General features: G+C 37.6%; 2 protein-coding genes across 2 annotated transcripts in view; one reads left to right on the top strand and one right to left on the bottom strand.

The window, feature by feature from the left end:
- The first annotated feature begins 458 nt into the window (after nt 1-458).
- Nucleotides 459-8,203, top strand: cacng5b (calcium channel, voltage-dependent, gamma subunit 5b). Its single transcript, XM_032587096.1, has 6 exons — nt 459-1,054; nt 3,810-4,076; nt 5,261-5,347; nt 5,708-5,848; nt 5,940-6,085; nt 6,626-8,203. Exons 2-6 carry the CDS (start codon nt 3,881-3,883, stop codon nt 6,884-6,886), a joined length of 831 nt encoding a protein of 276 aa, XP_032442987.1. The 5' UTR covers nt 459-1,054; nt 3,810-3,880; the 3' UTR covers nt 6,887-8,203.
- A 46-nt stretch (nt 8,204-8,249) lies between these two features.
- The window catches only part of cyth3b (cytohesin 3b), a 34,018-nt gene continuing 22,207 nt past the window's right edge, over nt 8,250-20,060 (bottom strand). Inside the window, exons 7-13 of the mRNA XM_032587094.1 lie at nt 19,186-19,298; nt 17,559-17,707; nt 17,089-17,200; nt 13,557-13,633; nt 12,624-12,695; nt 12,355-12,509; nt 8,250-10,736 (exon numbers count right to left, since the gene is read on the bottom strand). Of these exons, the coding sequence (XP_032442985.1) occupies nt 10,664-10,736; nt 12,355-12,509; nt 12,624-12,695; nt 13,557-13,633; nt 17,089-17,200; nt 17,559-17,707; nt 19,186-19,298 (751 nt within the window). The 3' untranslated portion in view covers nt 8,250-10,663. The remainder of the gene's footprint in view (nt 10,737-12,354; nt 12,510-12,623; nt 12,696-13,556; nt 13,634-17,088; nt 17,201-17,558; nt 17,708-19,185; nt 19,299-20,060) is intronic.

Raw genomic sequence — 20,060 nt, 5'->3', positions numbered from 1 at the left:
AATTGAAGTTTGGGGTTGCGAAGCAACAAACGTTCAATGGGTATGAATACTGTTTCAAGGCACTGTATGTATCAGGACCAAAATTAAATCTTTTAAAAGAAACTGAATGTTTACATGTCTCATATTGAGAAACTATGTTGGATGGAAGATTGGAGAAAAACTTTTTTCAATCTGTTATGTGGGTAAAGAATTACTACAGGTTACATTTAGAGCTGCAGAGCAGTTTGTACGTCTCCCCTCAATGTTCCTGCTTTGTAACCTGATTCTTCTTGTCCCTATGTTCTTTGTGGTATGACGGATACTGTGTATAAATAAAGTATGAAATATATATATATAGAAATATATATATAAATATACATCACAATGTCTTATTGGTTGTTTTCCTGCTCAAATGTATTTCATTCTCTACTAGTTCAGCAAAACAGCAAAAAGAACCAGCTTTCAAATTTTTTGCTGATCTTAAAATAACAAGATATTTCCAGATATTTTATGAGTTGGGTGGTTATGTTGGTGTGAAAAAATAAAATGGCATAAAGTCCATCTCTAGGTTTTGACATCAGCCTGGAAGCTCAGGTGAGCTGATCTTCGTGCTGCATTTACAGTCATTTTTTCATAATTTAATCAAGATTCATTTGGAGTCAGGTAATCTTTACATAAAACAAAGCCTTTACCTAAAATCTAGGAATTCCTTTAGTAATTTGCTAGTAATGCTCAGTCATTTGAAGTTGCAGCTGCTGAGTTGCTCTCTCTCTTTCTGTGTGTGAGTATTTGCAAAATGAGCAACAGAAATCAGACAGCAGAGCAGGACCAAGTAGCTCTCCTCTCTCCCTCTCTCTCCATCTTTCTCTCTCTCTCTGCCTTTCTCCCTCTCTCTCTGTCTCTCCCTCACCCGTTTTACTGTAGCATCGACACACTGCTTCATCTTCTCCGTCAACTCACTGTTCTCCAGAGGATTTTATTGATCACTGGTGAATTTACCTCATTATTCTTCCATCAGGACTTTTTATTTTTAACCGTGAGCTGCAAGATTTTGTGGTTAACACTTTACAAACAGGTAGGAGAAGACTGAACACAATAGTCATTGTAAAAAAACGTCACATGCTTTTGGACGTATTCGGGATTTTAAAGGTTTTCACCTTGAACTTGTCAGACGATCTTGTTGAGTGAGCTGTTTCATTCCGTTGTACTGTCCAGCCTCTTGGACCTTAATTTCAAGTAACTATTTTAGAAATTTGTTTCTAAAGCTTCTTCAGGAAAAATAAATTTAAACACTTGCAAAGAAAAAAGAAATCAATAATACAGTTGAACCAGAAGTTTACATACACCTTTTTTTCTCACTGTCTGAAGTTAAATCTAAACAAACTTCTATCATTTTAGATCTTCTAGAAGTACCACATTTATTTCTATTTGCCAAGTGCCACAATAATGAGCAAAAGAATATGTCATGGATTTTTTTTATATACATTTCAGTGCTGTAACATCATCTCTCTCTCTGAGATTCTTGTAATCTCCACCCTTTTAATATAAAGACATTTGGGGAAATTTCTGCCTCATTTGGTCATTTTAGCTCATTATGCTATTGAATCATCTAATGATCCATTTTTAGTTAATAGCAAGAACTTACTTGATTATTATTTAGTATTTCAAAATTATTGAATACATTTTTATGAATTACAGGTATGAGAAACAGGCCCACAGTATCACACATCCTCCACCATACTTAATCCATTTGGAAACAAGCTCAGTGTTTTTTTGTTTTTCAAATCCAGCTGAAATCTATGTGGCCAAAAAACTTCAATCCAAGTCCCAACTGACCAATAGACACCATTTTAGATAAGCACAATTTATTTTAGCTAACTCCACACGCTCATGTTCCTGATGGCTGAACAGAGAGACTTTTTCTTGGCATTCCTCATATCTTTTTAACTTGTAATTAACATCTTATGGTGGATACTAAGAATTTTTTTTACCTTCCATTTCATCCTGCTTTGTGTGTGTGCTATCAAGATAAAGATGAATCCTCGTCCATCCTTTTGTGTCCTTCAGTTGTGTTTTTTTAAACTTTTTAATTATCACTATGTCTGCAGATATAAACAAGTCCTGTTGCAATTTCCTAGGACAGGATGTTAGTTATAATATACAACTATTTCATATAATGAATGTTTCAGTCACACTTAATTTACCAGAACTGTTAAAGGTGCCAATAAGTGTGGCAGCAATAGTTTTTTTTCTTAATATAAATAATTATTTCTTAGTCGGAGATGCGTTATGTTAAAAAAAACTGTTATTATGAAAACACTCTTCATGTAAAACAAATTTAGGCTCAAAGTTTTTTAATATTGAATTTTCTGCAGCTTTTTTTAAATTTGAGCTATCTTTTATTCTGTTTACACTTCTTTACAAGAGTCAATAATTGTTCACTGGTGTTAGCTGTAGACTGCATTCACTCATCACTTACAAATAGCTGATGAATCGGTTCATAAGTACTTCGATAAAACTTAAGAAACATTTAATGCATTTTATCCCATTGTTTTAATTTTGAATATTTTTTAAGCCTATTTTGCATTCATTTTGAGACAAAATAATGTATTTTTGGTTAATAAAGCAGTAAAAAGCATCCTAGTTGGGCTGATCTGAATGAGTTGGTAATCATAGCATTCCCAGCTGGCACCCAGGTGGTGCAGGACTTTAATCAGCTGTCTTGTTTGCTTGTGATGATGCATAACAACAGGAGGTTGGGACGCGAAATATACATAACTTTAAAGCGCTGCTTTATTTTTAAACAACACATAAACTTTTGAGAAGCTAATATCTCAAGTTGATAGATGAATGTCTTCAGGCTGTTATGAAATAAGCCAAGTTAAGGTTTAGGAAATGCATGTTTAAAAGTCCTATGTTGATTTGTACTGTGCTCTGATATTCTGTGCCTTAGTAAATCAGCCCACATTCGTATGTGTCCCAGTGGGAGGTCTAAATTACCACTTTTCCTCTTCAGATAAGTCTTACTGTGTGATTCTTCACCCATATCTGCAGACTGATTGTGTCTGTGAGTGACTAGCTTCTACTCACTGGCTGAAAATGTCAAAAACGAGGAGTGGATTTTAAACAATGTGAGCATTTGTATTCATAGTATTCTGTCACGTATTTCAGGTCTTTTAGTCTGGAGGCTCAAAAGGCTTCATAAATGGTTTCTATTTTATTCTTTCTTTCATGGCGGGTTGCCTGGAGTTAGACAGGACATGAAGAGAATTTAAAAAAGGAGACTAGATATGGCAGAGGCTTGCTCTCTGGCACATGACTGAAAATACATCTAAAATAAACATTAAAGGTATTATTGATTTAGCCCTGCATCGTTTCAATGAGATTGCTTTGTAAGAATGCCCTGAAATGTCTTGTGGGTAACTGAAAGACGTGGCACTCATAGAGATTTTCATCTTCATCTTTAAGTCAGTTGTCTGTCATCTTTCCTGCTCCAAATTTTCTTACATTCACTGGTTTTTGCTCAGATGGGTTCACAGAGCTCAACACTTCCAGAAACATCTAAAACTCTGAATGAATGAGATTGAGTAATCTTCTTTGAATACATGTGTAAGATTTTATTAGAATAGCTGTTTTTCTGTATTTTTTTCATGTCTAAAAACAAGTATTTTATTTATTGTATGTACTTATATGACCAATATTAAATTATTTGGTATTTATTATAAAAAAAGTTACATTTAGATTTCCACTGATGCATTTTTAATTTTCCACATCTTTCTAACATTCAGTCTCTCATCACTTAAAAGCCTTCTTTGCTTCCTTCTCTCCAGCGTATTGTTCCAGGACCCAGTTTTTTTTATTTTATTTTATTTATTATAACAACAACCATCTTTTGGAAACCATGAGTGCGTGCAGCAGGAAGGCTCTGACTTTACTCAGCAGTGTCTTTGCAATCAGTGGCCTGGGGCTGCTGGGAGTGGCGGTGAGCACAGATTACTGGCTCTACCTGGAGGAGGGAGTCATCATGCCTCTGAACCAGACGGCTGACATCAAGACGTCACTGCACTCAGGTCTCTGGAGGGTCTGCTTTCTGGCTGGTTGGTAACATTAACATGCTTTAAGGAGTGATGCAGAAATTTGTGATGAATTTTGACAGTGAGCCATCTGCTAATCAGGGTTGGTGAAAATGGATTTCACACTCTCACTTTGAAAGATGTTCATCTTGTAACTGGGGAGAACTGATCGTGTCACACTGACGTGTCGTCACTCCACTGCAGCTTTGACATTTGTTTAATTGACATTCACAGCGGCTATGAGTAAGTGTGGAACAGGAGCGTCTGAGTCCGGTTTCAGTCACACGCTGTAATAGGAGGCGATTTCAGTGATGCACCATACTACACACAAACAACGAGCTTCATGAGAGCGATGCCACCCCACTGTGCCACAGACAGAATAATTCCAGCTGGACTCTGTATTACATCAACTGAGTTGCATCACATCCTCTCTCCACAGCATGCTGTGTAATCCACATTTCTGTAAAAATAAAAATACACTGAAGACAAACTGTTAATCAATTTCTTATCGACAGCTAAAGGAGAGCTTTACAGTAACTGAGAGCAGATGGAGGATATTTTATTATTTGTAAAAAAAAAAAAAAACTACACTTTTATAAGTGTAGTTACACTTATTATAAGAAATAAGTGTAATGTACAAAGTGAAAACATTCAGCTAAATATTATTCAGGTTGAATGCAGGTATTTGAAACTGTGAAAATCTATCATAAATTCATATTTTTGAGCAATATTATTGATTGCACCCCTCCCGACCCCACTAGGGACCAGAGTGTTAGAAAATGGATGGATGGATTATTGATTGTGCAAGTCATTGAAGTTGTGAGAATTGTAATTGTGAGATCATTCCACACTGGAAAAGCAGTGGTTCAACCATTAGAAAACCTAATTCATAAATAAAATAAATAAATTCACTATAAAGACAATGAAAATTGTTGCGTCATCTAATTAGTGACGCGCATGAATGGATGAACGAGATTCCCACTGTCCCTAACTCCCATCCAGCAAAACCACAGCCAAGGGAACTGGCTTGGCAGAATCAGCGGGGAAAGAAGACCCTGTTGAGCTTTTCTTCTTTTTCCTGCACCATTTTAACATTTTCCTGTTTTAAATATAAAACTGCTTTACTTGATTTTAAGATTTCTAGAGAAGCAGGGCAAATGAGAGCTCATCATCTTCTTTCTACTTTGCTTACCATTCTCTTTTCTCAGGTGAGGAATCCGGCCGCTGCTCCACCATCGAGTACATGATGCCAACGAGTCTCCAGCTGACGTCAGAGTCCACAGGAAATGTACTCAGTGAGTAAAAAAGAAAACCTACTCTTTAGGCAAATGCATCCTTCTGGTGTTGTTCAAGGTGACCAGCTGGAGTATTGTTCTGTGATAAGAGCTTGTTGTTTTCTAATGCATGTCCTTTCAGAAATGCCTGATCTGAAAAGCATTCTGACAAATGAGTCATCAGAAACCTCAAGAACTGCCTGTTTCTCTCCAGAATACTTATCACATCCAATCAACATCATGAGTCCTTCAGTGCAGCTGAGGACAAAATGTCTTAAAAAATGTTTACAAGTTCAATCCAATAAAGGAGTAACTTATCTTCGCATCAACATGAATGAAAACAATGCCCTACAACTTGTATTCTCTACTTCATCTTCTCAGAGATGATCCGCTCATCGACTCCATTCCCTCTGGTCAGCCTCTTCTTCATGTTCATCGGTTTTGTCCTCAACAACATCGGACACGTCCGTCCTCACCGCACCATCCTGGCGTTTGTTTCAGGAATCTTCTTTATCCTTTCTGGTACACATATCTGATTATTTGTCTTAAGTTTCTGAAGTATTTTTTTTCTTATTTCTTCACCATGTTCACGAAACGAGAATCTATGTTTCAGGGCTGGCTCTAGTGGTGGGTCTGGTATTGTACATCTCCAGCATAAATGATGAGATGCTGAACAGAACAAAGAGCAGTGAGGTCTACTTCTCCTACAAGTATGGCTGGTCTTTCGCCTTCGCTGCCCTCTCCTTCCTGCTCACTGAGGTACAAAAATGACTGCAAAATCTTTGCTTTGCAAAATTTTAGCTGTGGTAAAAGTAACATACTACTGGTTCCTTGTACTGCTATATTAACTGCAGACATTATTTCCACATTTTGATTAATTATCTTTGAAAATATCATTGAAATTTTTATTTTTCCAATGGATGTATTTCCCATTTTAAAATATAACATACTTGACTTGTTGACCTATTTATTTCATTGTGCCTATTTTGGCACTTTATAAATATTCAATAAGTTAATTACTCAGGAAAATGTACTGGACCATTAAAATAATTACATTTTATCCGTTTTTTCGGTCTTAATCTTCTCTCTCCACCACTTTAAAACAACTCCTGCTAAAAGAGTCTGTGGAACCAGATGTGGTCAATGGGGGAGAGTGACCTCTGCTGGTCACAATGAGGAACTGTAGTGCTACAGTGTTTCCCTGCCCTGGTTCATGTTTTAAATACCTCCAGACTCTTGCCCCACATTATCACACTTCTCCACAAGCTATTTCAAATAATTTCTTCTCTCCCACTGCAGAGTGCGGGAGTCATGTCTGTCTACCTGTTCATGAAGCGCTACACAGCAGAGGAGATCTACCAGGCTCGCCGCCCCAATTTCTACCGGCCTCGGCTCAGCAACTGCTCTGACCACTCCGGTCAGTTCCTCCACCCAGAGTCCTGGTCGCGTGGACGAAGCCCCTCTGACATTTCAAGCGAAGCGTCACTGCAGATGAGCGCCAGCTACCCCGCTCTCCTCAAATGTCCCGACTATGACCAGGTGTCATCTTCACCTTGCTGAGTCATCAGAGGTCGATTAAAGGTCACTGAGCAATCTCTTAAAGAGTCAAATAGCAAAGTGAAACAAAGAAGTTTCATTGTATTGAACAGAGACCAGCCAAATAAGTGAGTGCTATTGGTCAGAAGACTTGAGTTGAGTTAATTCCTATCAGGAAAAAATAGATTTCTTTGTGAATACAGTACATTTTCAGCTTAAAAGCGTATGCTGAAAAGTTTTAATTTTGTTAGGATCTTATATGACAGACCAGTGTTTTCAATCCAAAGAGCCATTTTTACATTCAGTCATGCTAATTAAAATTTATTTTGATCCACAAATGTTACTGAATATAGTAAATTAATTTGAAGAGCCACAATTTTATTTCTATTTTTAGGTTTTACAGTTAGGAAAAACATAACTTTCCAACTTTAATGAAGTGTTGACATTTGCGGAAAATGAATTAGAAAAAAGCACATAGTTTCCAACTTAATGACAAGAGAAATTAAATCTAAATATATCATTACTAGAACTTTTAGTTTCAGTCTGTTGTGGAAATCAATGCAATTATTCCATTAAAAAAACTGCTAAAACCTGCATTTGTTGTTATATCTACATCTAAAAACATTAGTTGGTTGAAACATTAATTGAAAACTCGATCTAGTGACCAATGTTGAGGGCAACTAGATAAGAAGAAAACCAGATGACTCTTCTCTCGGCTACTCAAACACCATTTGAGTGTTTGTCTGAGAACCATATTTTTTCCTTCCACTTCAAAGAATGACCTTCTTTGGTCTACAATGCAAAACTCAATAAAACATAATAAAGCTTGAGATTGTAAGGTGACAAAATATGAAAAGGTTTGAGAGTTAGACACAGACATGTCCTTTCTCCAGATATCACACCTTTTCCAGACAATGAACAAAACTCCAATAGTTGAAGTCACAAAAGGGTCTGTTTTTGTTTGATTGGGAAGCTAAATTTATATCAGAGACAATATGAATAGCTTCCATTGTGATCTTTTATTCTATATTGTAAAAGAACAAGATATGTTGTATTTTAAAAATACTCTGCATAGCAAAGTAGACTTTATGCAACACTATAAGTTGATAAATCTTTGATAATTTAACTGAACAGTTTTCAAATTGTAATTTTAAGGAAAGCGCCTGTAGGGGGCACCAGTGTTCCATGTCCTGTCCAATAAGTGTTTTTGCAGAAACCCAACCGGTTTTTCCGAACATATCCTGTTCGGCTTCCTGTTTGCTTACCTTGGTTGCCTTTAGTCAGCCACGTAGCAAAACAGTCTTTCTCTACACTTGAAAAGTAATAAATATCTTTCTGCAACGTGACTTAAAGCTCATTTATGCAAAGAAGTAGGTCAAGACGAGCGTCAATAATGAATATCCCAAGCTTTATGTATACTTTATGTAGATACATGTAATGTACAACGTGACCAAACAGCTCTTACAGAGATTATAAAAATTAATGCGACCACATGCCCACATAGGGCTGCAGAAGATAAAATTATGCCCTTATTTCACAAGGCCTACATTTTTATTTTACAATCACATACAAAACTATTTGTGTTTTTTGACATCTTTATCAACTATATAATCATCATCCATAACATGAAACATCATATTCACTATAACCTTTTCCATTTTTATAAATATAACAATCTTTTTCTCATTAGTCATGGCTTTTAAACAGCTTTGTCACAGTTGACCTAGATTTTCTTCATTACTTCTATCATTTTTTTAAATCAAATGATTGTTTAAGGCTTTTGCCAAGAAGATCCCAAACTTTAGCAAGATGCAAAAATGTTAGTGTGCATACTACAACAAAGACACTAAAACCTATACAATATATATACACATACATAACTTAGGCATACGTTATTTAAGATTTACAGGAAGTAATAATAAAATCATTTCACGAATAAAAATAAATACAAAAAATGATAGCTGATTTTTAAGTAGAAAATCTTAAAGCAACACAAAAGCAAGCAAGGATCAAATGCAAACAGGATCACAACAATACACTAACCTTCACCAACATGAGCAGTAGAGAAAAAAAAAACTGGAAAGAGCTTAATTGGACTGGTACCAACTGGGCTGCTGCAGAGAGAAAAACAAACCCTTCTTTTAGACCAAAATGGCTTTCTGAAAATGAAAGCGCTTTTGAAATCATAATCTTTAAGATACCCCAGAAATCAGATCTCTTGATATATTTTAGCACCAGCTATTGCCAGGTATTGTTGATTATAATTTGTCTTCAAAGCATGAGCCAGGTAAGTTAAATGCAAGTTTTCGGTGCTGCAATCGAGTGGAGTAATAAAGTAGAATAGGTGTTTCTAAAGTGGCAGGTCTATGATACTTTTCTAGGATCTCATTATAAAGCTTGTAGACTACAGGGACAGTGTAAAAGAAGGTTGTAACAGTTTTGAAACCAATCATTTAATGCTACTTTTGCACTATTTCAGATCTTGGCATGATGTAGTCTGTCATTTTTTAAACCTGGGGATCAACTTGAGGGAATATGCAAGATTTTGTATATCTTTGTATATCCCTATTGTACCTTCGAGGTATCTGTGCTTATTTTGACGGACTCTTGTTTTATGTTGTGTGAAAACCAGCAACAGTAGAAACATCACTTCTCCCTGAAGTCACCATCTTGGCTATAATTAGTTGAATTAATCAGACAGATTAAATTCCTACGTTTCTCTTTCATTCTAAAATCCTCAAGATCTTCAGAAGGTCATCCTGCTACATAATGTAACATGAGTATGTGCAATGTCATTATTGGGTCATTGAATCACAGTTGATCTGAATCTTCAAAGGTGCCTTTTACATGACATGTGAGAGCTGAAGAGCCTGTATTTTCAAAATGTTCAAAATATCTGACAGCCTGGCTTATGTTGACATCAAATTATGTATCTATAGTGATAAATGTGTTTGAAGGCAATGTGGGAACGTAGTGCATCACGTTTTCCAATGATGTTAAAACAAAAAGCTGGTGTCCAAAAGTCTGATTGGGGAATAAGGATTACAACTTCAGATCTGAAAGGGCTACGTTTTGAAGTCTCATATAAAAGCACCATTACTAAATCAAAATATAACAAAGTATGCACATTTCAAGTCTCTGCTCCCAAAGAAAAGAACATAGTCTATACTTTGACACCTTTTTTGAGGCTTCTCTGAGCAGGGCACCAGGAGAGACGAGCTCAGCACCAGAATGAGATGACGCCGCGGTCCAGCTGTGGTTTGACTGAACCACAACCACCATCCCTTAAAAGCGTCCATCTGTTTCCTCCTCCTGTCTATTCTTCTAACCTCGGTGTTGATGGCCATCCACCTGAACTCTGGTTTTTAGCTTCAACAACTTTTTTTTTAAAGCACAGTGGAGGAAATACTTTCACACTGTATGCAAACAAACTTAACATGCACACTGCTGCACACACATACAAAACACATACATAGTTCTTTATAATAAGCCACATACATGCATGTGCACCTGAAACATGGCAGTTGTGCTTTAGGGGGCAACTAAAACATGTTTTGATATGAGTAGGGGGCGGTAAATGAGATGAAGAGGATGCAAACAGGCTGGTTCAACTGGTTTCTACATTACAGTAGAGATTTATATGTAGAGATTTATATGTTCCCCTCACTTATAGAGTGTCCAGGTTTGTCTTCAGGTCTTCAGTTTCACAAGTGAACCAGCTTAGCGCCATGCCATTTGTGTCTTCATGAACCAAAAGAGAGGAACATGGAGCACTTTGGAGCTTGACTTGATTGTCTCTCTTCACTTCTTGTTGGCGATGCGCCTCTTCCTGGTGGCCAGCATGTCGTAGAAGGGGTCCCTGCTAATGCTTGCCCTGGAGAAGCCAATCAAAGGACAGCAATCAAACAAACAACGCCACATGATAGAAGGGTCTCAAACATCTTTGATATGGAAATGGGACACATTTATGCAGACCCCTGCCTTAACCAGATCATAAAAAGGGGGGGGGGAAAAAAAAGTTTGCGCAGTGACGTAGTTAGGTTTCCATGGTTTCAGAAGATGAGCTCCCTCCCCATCCAGAGTTATTTTTTTTCTTCTTACTCCAATTTGGAAGAACCTCTTAAGAGTTCCCTGTTCCAGAACTCTGCCAGGAACGCAGTAAAACATACAATCCCACACATTCACTCTTGCTCCCCCACAGGTTTTTTGGCCTCATTGGAGGGCAAACAATTGTGCTCAAGATTACTGAGTTTTTTCTTTCTTTCATAAAGAGCGATGACGGAAAGGCAGCGTCAAACAAGAGTTAGTCAGGAAGCCAGTTGGGCTCTGCTCAGGAGCCCAGTTTCACGGCTGCTAAATCCTGTTAGCACCAGCAGCAAGAAGAGGCTAAACCCCCCATTGAGCTTATCGCTGATAGCCTTTGTAACTCCACAGCACCAACAAGTATGCTGCAAACCATGACCATGCCCCGGATTCATAATGCTTATTGTCATTTCTAATGAAACAATTACTCCACTGTGGAGTGATCAAGCACATGCAAGGCAACCCTGACCAATTGTCACCCTCCACCCCACAACAGGCATTTGTGTCCTTGGAAACCCAATGCATCTAAAGAAATGTCAAAGCTGAAGAAATTGACTATTTGTTTCAACATGATCTGGATCTAAATGCTTGTGACTCAGTACAAGCAGAGTGTGCTTCCTTGGCAATCACATCTTCTTAGAAAACTGGGGGGAAAAAAAATTAATGATGATTTCCATAAAAAGCCTTTCATCTCCCCAGGACCAGAGTCTTGTGTACCCCTCTGGTGAAGATGTGGTTCGTTACCCTCAGAGGCTGCGAATGCATCAAACCCATTTCGGAGCTGCTTTGCTGGCTCCCCCCTATGTGCCATACAAAGTCACTTATCCCTTCATCATTTCCAGAGTGAATAGGTTGTAATGGTATGTACACGGTGGATGAGGAATTGCAGAATATTACAGCACAAAAGGTGCTCTGTTCAGCTGAGCAAACTGCTTTTGACTTCACCATCTTCAGTAGAAGCAATTACACAGCAGTCAGTATTTAGGTCAATGACTGCCTGTCTAAACTGTGGAAGGAATACAATGCAAAAGCATTAATATTCCTTGAATCCTCCTTTCTTGATCCCACCTAGTGCTAGATGAAATGGCTGAAAAACGCATCAAATGCAAACCATTCTCAGAGAAATTAACCATTCATAAAACAAGATAAGGATTTTGTAGCAGAAACTCAGAAAAAGGTCAAACCTGAAAATTAAACTGAAATGTCTATCACATATGAAACCATAAAAACGTTGACACATATCTTATCTCTCTTTAAAGTATGACATTTCTGACAGAAAACGTTGTTTATTCAGTCGAGTAAACCCAATAACCACAGTGGCCAGGGCCGATGAAATCAACATTTATTGGTGTAAAGACCAAATATGTTTTCATGGTAGATTATCCCAATATTATCGGAAAGAAACTTACTTGATGGATTTAATCCACTCCTCCTTCTCCTCAGGAGTGGGTGCTGATATCCTGTATACCACATGGTTGCCCTCGACAACACGTCCGTCTGCCTCAGTCTTGCAAGCTTTGATCACCTGGCCTTTGTGATTAGGGTTGTATAACTCAAAGCAGTTCTGGTGGAACAGAAAAGAGCAAATGATTAGCTTTTTGCCTAGTAATATTTTTGTGTACCACTGTGAGACAGACATGCAAACACAGATTGTGGTCTCTACTGAGGAAAGACTCACAGGTTTTCTGGGCTCTTCCACTTCCCTGATGCTGAGGTTCTCCAGTGGGATGATCCCACGAGGCTCTTTGTCCTTTAGGAGGGCAAAAACGAGACAAGATTAAACAAACAAGTGAATAGCAAGTAAAATTTATGAAGAATCAATAGTCGAAGTTCACAAACTGAAAAGGGGGAAAAAGAAAGGGCACACATAATTTTGTAAAAATCACATTAAAAATCAAGAGGGTTAGAAGAAATTCAGTTTGACATGGTCCATTAACTTTGAAATCCACCTCATGTTCTGTCCTCCACTTGTCCTCACGGCTCAGATGTTGAAGCGGATAATGCGTATTTCCAGCAGTCAGACAGAGGACAGGATATAATGATAGTATGCTGAAGGATAATACCGGAGTACGGAGAGGACATTGCTGATGCTGCACATACAGCCGCTTATTAAAATTTTTGTTGGTACAGTAGGGTGATATCAAGCAATTAATGAGTGAGCAAAATTATATTAGCAATAATTACTAAGATTTAAACCTGGAATTTCCTCTACATTATTATAGAATCCTTATTTTCCATAAAAAGTAAAACTCTAGTCCTTTAAAGCCAACAGCCTACAAATTATGAACGAGTCCCTGCTGTAACACACCTTAATGAAACAGGTGAACTACCTGCTTTTTGGTTCTGGAGAAGTCTGGTAATGCATGTAAGAGCATGCATTGTTAAGAAAGAAATTTTATGAGGTGCATTAACATTTCATTTCCCTTTGGGATTAATTAAGTATCTCTGAAATTAACTGAAAATGTGGATATCACGTGACAGTACAAAGAAGTTAAATACTTTGGCAACAAACTGTAAGTGGAAAATTGTAATTCAGTTACTTGTTCTGCTTCTTCTAACAGGAGATGATTGAACTCCCTTTAATAAATAACGTTCTTGGAGGAAGACTCACTGTTGTGTATTCGAAGTAGTAGAGGCAGTTGTCCGTCAGGATGAACCACCTTCTCTTCCAGGTTTTCACTCTCCCCCCTGACAGGAAGAGACAGAGGAAACGGGAAGTGACACAATGGTACTAGTGACAGACTGGCTGTCTCCCCGTCAGGACAAAGAGCAGAATATGTGGCGCTCTAATGATCTACACCCCCACAGCTTCTCCTATTCTTTCTTATAGTTATATTAATACTAAAAATGAGTTAATTTCTTTAATGGAACATTCTCCTTTCAGTGTTATAAATATATAATATGCCACATAAACATCTAGAAGTCATGTCCCCTTATGTAAGGAGAATAAGAATTGATGTCTTTGAAACTAAATTAAAGATTTGTGCTCAGGAAAGTTGCTAATAACTCCAGGCTAAAATCAGACATAATTATCAATAAGGTTGATAATTATTTACTACCTATAAACAACAAACAAAGCTATTTTTGTTAGAGGTTTAGAGTTGTGTCTATCAGTGTGTCAGTGAGGTGATATGTTTAACTATCACTATGGAATAGAAACTGAACTGTTATCCAATGATAAGAAGAAAGTTCACTTTGACTTTCAGAAGATTTTATGCTGGCTTGTTTATTTTACGATTACAATCTACAACCGTGATCTCTCCAAGCTTCAAGCTTAGTCAAACAATGACTCACACACCTGTTAAATTGTTACCGACTTTGCGTATTTGTTACTTGTTTTTCTTTCTTGAGGGATCGCAAGAGGTTGATGCGGACCCAACCTGGCGTTAGGAAAAATCCCCTTGAGGTTCAAACCCCAACACAAACACATCAGCAAAAGCAACCAAAACCCCAGAGTAAGTTTGCCACTTCATGTGTTAATTTTCAGCAGAAAAAAAAAGACACAAAAGAAGAGTAAAAATAAATGTAGGTTTGCAAGCAAGTTAAGCCTCTAGCAGCAGCTGTAGAAATTTAAAGTAGGAGCAAAAAGGAGGCTCTAATATCAGGATTCTAGTGTCTTCTCAGTTCATGCATAATTGCGCCTTTTGCATGAAACACAAATCACGGTTTTGGGCCTCCTTTAACTGTGGTTGCATTGCCTAAACTTTCTAGATTTCACTGCAGCATCCTGGTAGTCTCCGCAGGGCTACACATAATTACAAAACCTCTCCACTCCCTTACATATCAATAGACTCTGGCTGTTGAATTAGCATGGACAAATTTCCGCTCTGCACTGAGATATACTTAGCAAAAAAAATAAAGGCATTTATTCCTCTGCATCCTCCAGGGTTTATTTTTAGACAGTTAAATTAGAAGTATCATTATCAAAGCTGGCACAGGGAAAAGGCTCCAGGGGGGAGCCGTACCATAATGTAATCATGTTAGGCCTATGAGCCACACTGGGACACTACGAATTTGCACTCACCAGCTAGATGAGACCACTGAGACGTTACACAGAGTTAGAGGAATGTGCAGGTCAAAGCCAGGTGTGTGAATGGGGTCATAAACCAAACCACCTGCAGTGAATCTGCTCCTTAGCCCAGGAGAAAACTGCATGCCGGCCATTAAACATTCTTTATATTTGGTTATAAAACTCGGTGTTAAATAACAGATGTATAATTAGTTATGTAATTTAAGAATGTAGTAACCCCTGGGGTTACCATTAGGTGATGAAGTGAACTCTAAATTAGAAACACATGAAGCTATAAAGCAGGAAATGGCAAAAGGTTACATGGAATAAGGGTTCCTTTACACACAAAATCTCAATTATCTTCCTTAAAGGCATTAGGATGCCTTCAAAAGCAACAGAATTGTTAAATGATGTGACACCAATAACAATATACCACTAGTAAGGTAGTAAATAGGTTTCAAAGAACTCATTATTTAGTAGGATGATGGAGAAGCGGGAGGAATGTTAAGAATGTTATTTAGATGTTACTTAAAATCATGATTTTACTCTGACTACATGCAATATTTGCCTCAACATACTTCCTCATGTCCGCTTAAGCAAGCTCTGTTGGGCCTTTGCTGTTTTGCACACTTATGTTTTCACACCATTTATGGGTCAGTTAAACCAAAAATAGATACTCAGGTCTATAGCTTTCACTGTTACTGCAGAGGGTGATGATGCACAGGTTTATCAGTCTTTATCACAAAGGAAGAACATTTTGTATGTTGATATAGAAGGAGAAATACCAAATTTCTGTCATGGGATTTCTTCAAAGCAAGAAGCCTGTTTTTTCCCATCTTGATCTACAGTACCTGTTGTCATTTTTATGTGTTAAGCAGCACCTTTTAAATGATACTTTATTGTCTCTTTAGGCACCGACAGACATCAGGTTTCCAAAAATCTTTATGGTACATGGGTGTACACAAACTGGCAGACCCTTGTGATCAGATACAGATGTTACCTAATTACTTGCGCATAAATAAATCAGTGTGGTGTCCCTGAGTGAACTCAACTCTCAGTTTCTGTTTCTGCAGTTGTTGTTATAATTTTCTGGGAATTATTCATTTGAAAATGAGTTCACCTTCTGTGGCACTCCTGACCCAATTGTAAAGCCAGCAGCGCAGTCTTTTCTTTTCCTGACCTACAATAAATCCAGCTTTCAGTAGAAGAAATGTTTTTTTCTGGATAATCTATGTTAAACACGCAGCTCTTTGCTTTAGGGAAGACTATAGTTGACAAAAATACTCTAATGTCTTAAATACAGGATGTACAGGATGTTTTTTTCCATATTAAGGTTAACTGTGTCTTCACAGAGAGACTGCGTTTACTCACCGAAACTATTTAAGAAGCATTTTGTTTCAGAATTAGGAAAATGCTCATGTTTAAGTAGCCCCACAAATACTTTGGTAAATTTGACCTTACATGCTTTTTGACCTTTGCAATGCCTTTCAATTTGAAGAAAGCTGAAAGGCATTGCAAAGGTATTGGGGAAAGCATAGCTGAAACCCTACCCATTAAATTTACAATGTTCAAAGCAAAACATCACATTTATGAAACTTTTTCTTTTAGCTTCACAAACACAGGATCAAGTGGAACTAGAGAGAGGCAATAAAAATAGAGAAAATAACACTAGTAAGTGTATACTGGTAGGTCTTTATCATCTTGTAAAAATGCTTGAATAATTGGGCCCCAACATACTGCCTTTGAGCCATGAGTGTTGGTTTTATCCATTTTATCCATTATTGAATTTTAAAACTTTTTTTGTCTCCATAAAATAAATATTTTATTGCCCAGTGCTCATAATAACATGAAACCTTTATAAGGTTTCCATTTCTGTTTCAGTCTTAGTGTTATTCTGATTGTTTACCCTTCAGAGGACATTTACTAAAAAAAAAAGAAGCTCTTGCTACTATTTGGTCTGTGTACCGAAACACTTCACTTCCACCTTGCGTGACAACACTTTCCAGTTTAAGCTTTTGTCAGGAAAAAAAATCCCCAGCTGTAAGGCAAATAAAAATGCAAGAGTAAACACATTAATTCATCCAGGATGTCTTACACTCTCCCCACAGCTGAACAGAGGGAGACTCACACTAACCTAATTTAAGCAGCCATCCTTCTCTGTCTGGGTTGAAGAACGTGTGCGTCAGGTCGTTCCCATCATCCTCTGGGATCTTAAAAGGTTCACTCTTAATGCTGTCGTAGAGATTCTAGAAAAGAAAAGGGAAAACATATTTTACATCCGATTTAGCTTATTAAAACACAACTCTGACAAGCTAGGTTAATGATGAAAATGAACTTTTTTAAAAACATCTTTAACACTTTTAATCCACTATCTTCAATAAAACAGTTGAATGAAACAAGTGGATTAAGTTTAACCTAAAATGAATTGTTGTCAAGAGTCAATTCTTTCTGTTGCTTTTCATAAATTCTATATTTAAAAACAAACAATTAAAGAAAGATAAAGAAAAACAAAGAGTAACACTTCTTGCATTCACCAGCGCAGTGATTTGCAGTGCAGGGCTCAATCTTTCCAGACATTCAAACTAAATAAGTCACCATTCTTACCCTGAGTAGCTCCTCGGGGAGATCTCCTCCCTCATTGATCCCCCTGTTCATGGAAATGAAGCGCTCCACCGGGGGCTTGTCTCGGACGTTGGGATTGTGAAGGCTGGTGTTCAGCATAATAATGGCAAATGAGAGGACGTAGCAAGTGTCTGTGGAGGAAATTGGACAGTTTGACACATTTGTCCTGCCTTTGGACGGGGTTATTCTTGACATAATACATACTAATTCCCAGCATATGGTGTTACTTAAGTACATGTTCATGATGGCAGAATCCTTTTGCAAAGTAGTCAAGGCTGGAGGACTTTTCATCGCTTCAAAACATCAATAGCAAAAACTACTAAGCTAATTTATTACAATAATTGTCTGTTTAAATGTTTGCCAAATGACAGTTATCGATATATATAGTTTTAGATTTAGGTTTTGGAATTTTTTCTAACTTCCTGTAGCAGTTAGCTGAGCTGCAATGCTAACATTAGATTGGAGGTAAACTCAAACAGCTAAAAGAGATTCAGTTATAGTTGTGTTTATTTCATTCCTGTCCCTGATTTTGCATCAGTACAGCTACTAACAGCTTAGTAAATGTGGTTCTTGCTGATACTTGAGTCAGTTCTGTCCATTTAAACACCACAAGGGGGCTAGCAGCCCCTTCAGTAGCTAATGAATCAACCTAGACATACTGTGTCTATATTTCTGTGCAAATTGTATGCTTTTCTTTAAATTTCTAAATTACAGCAGCATAGTTAAGATGAAAATGAAGAGGCAGATGTACCTCATTTGCACAGTCCACTCTGTCAAAACAAGCAACTGTTTTAAACAAGAACCAGAGTGACCTGACTGAGATTTGTGAGTAAAACCTACAACTAACCTTTTTTTTAATAATTGATTGGGAGATATGTGAAATAAAAATCGAAGTATAATCAGCAAAAAGGGCTTAGTTTTGTTGACACAACTTTCCCTCCAATCTTTTTTGCACAAACACACACATATCCACGATCATAACTCCTACTCACCATCCTGGACCTCATACATCCACACACTACCAGCCCCAGTCAACATCCTCTCCACTTTGATTTATAACACTGCACAACCCGTTCTCAGGAAATGGCCAATAACTTAGTCAGGGTGTGTCGCTGCTTCAATAGTGATGACCTGAGCTGCCACCTGAACACAGGAGGCTCCATACAGGATGCAACGAGACAAGACTGTACTAATGACCGCCATTGAGCAGAGATCAATATTGCTATAACCGCTGGAGACACAGATGCTGATTACACAGAGGACAGGGGGAAATTTCAACATGTTAACTTTAGCTGAAATTTTGAGAAGTGTAAATTTATGCCTGAGGAAGTGAACTTTATATAGAGACTGAAATACTAATCTTCTTTTCTGAGAGTGAACGTTTATCTTTGTGAAAAAATTAAAGATTTGCTTCGGCCACAGTAAAATTTATATTTCAGATCCAGGTCTGGCAGTTTACTGGGAACAAAACAGTCAAAATAATTGATTTGAGTTTGCAGAGGTCTTTCTGGCTCAAGTAATCCATCCAGACTGAGTCATGACAATGCTGCTGTGTGTGTGGAGGTGCGTGTGTGGGTGTGTGTGTGTGGGTGTGTGTGTGTGTGTGTACCTGTGGACTGGAAGACACCAGGATTGCACTGGCAGTACCTGGAGGCAAACGCCTCCATCATGCGATCGATCTTCTGGGCTTCACCAGGAAGTCTGAAACTCCACAGAAACTGCCTGCAACAGCAGAAAACAGAAACATGATGATCTCATCACATTGTTTTGATGCAAAATTTATATTGGATTTTTAGCTCAAATCTGGTACCAGCCAGCACAGGATTTGGTCTAATTATTAGACCTTCTTCTATTAGACTCTAACAGGAAAAGAAGAGGAGGACGTCCAAGAAGAATAAGAAGATAAGGTAACAATGCTGTTGTGAATGTTTAAAAAGCTACTCAGGATTTTTGGCAGGAATGTTAAGAAGTTCAACACCATTGCTATGGTAAAATACGATGATGGTGATAATGATGGGAACATTGATGTACTTAAACTGTGTATTTTCCAGTAAGAAAACTGATTAGAGCTTGCCAAAGACTTGAGCCTCCAGGCGTGAATTCAATTAAAAAGTTTGTGGCAAGACTTAAAAATTCTCTAAAAAGCTACATCTTTTTATTTTGATCTTTTTCAAATTATCTGTCTTTATACTTTATTTCATTGCTTCACTAGAATGATGTTCCTAGTGCCAGACGGTACAACATTCGTGTATGAAAACGTGGAGATTTTATACATGTGGCTGTGTACCATCATCCCACCAGCGCTGTCCCCAAAAAGCAATATTTACAAATAATCCACAAGTTGTAGTAATAAAAAAGTCACCTTTTTATCCAGGAGTAAATACTAAGGTTGTGAATATAGTTATAAGGTTTGACAGTATTAAACTGCTGTACTGATAACTTCTACTGGTAAAGGATGATACATTATATGCTGAGATCTGACAC

Source organism: Xiphophorus hellerii, chromosome 16 (assembly GCF_003331165.1).
Source record: "Xiphophorus hellerii strain 12219 chromosome 16, Xiphophorus_hellerii-4.1, whole genome shotgun sequence".
NCBI classification, from domain to species: domain Eukaryota; kingdom Metazoa; phylum Chordata; class Actinopteri; order Cyprinodontiformes; family Poeciliidae; genus Xiphophorus; species Xiphophorus hellerii.
This window is presented reverse-complemented; position numbering and strand designations above follow the sequence as displayed.

Excerpts from the sequence above, each read along its gene's own strand:
- cacng5b (XM_032587096.1), top strand. The coding sequence starts at position 3,881 with ATGAGTGCGTGCAGCAGGAAGGCTCTGACTTTACTCAGCAGTGTCTTT. Across the intron at positions 4,077-5,260 it reads GAGGGTCTGCTTTCTGGCTG|GTGAGGAATCCGGCCGCTGC; the intron begins GTTGGTAACATT and ends CTCTTTTCTCAG. Across the intron at positions 5,348-5,707 it reads GTCCACAGGAAATGTACTCA|AGATGATCCGCTCATCGACT; the intron begins GTGAGTAAAAAA and ends TCATCTTCTCAG.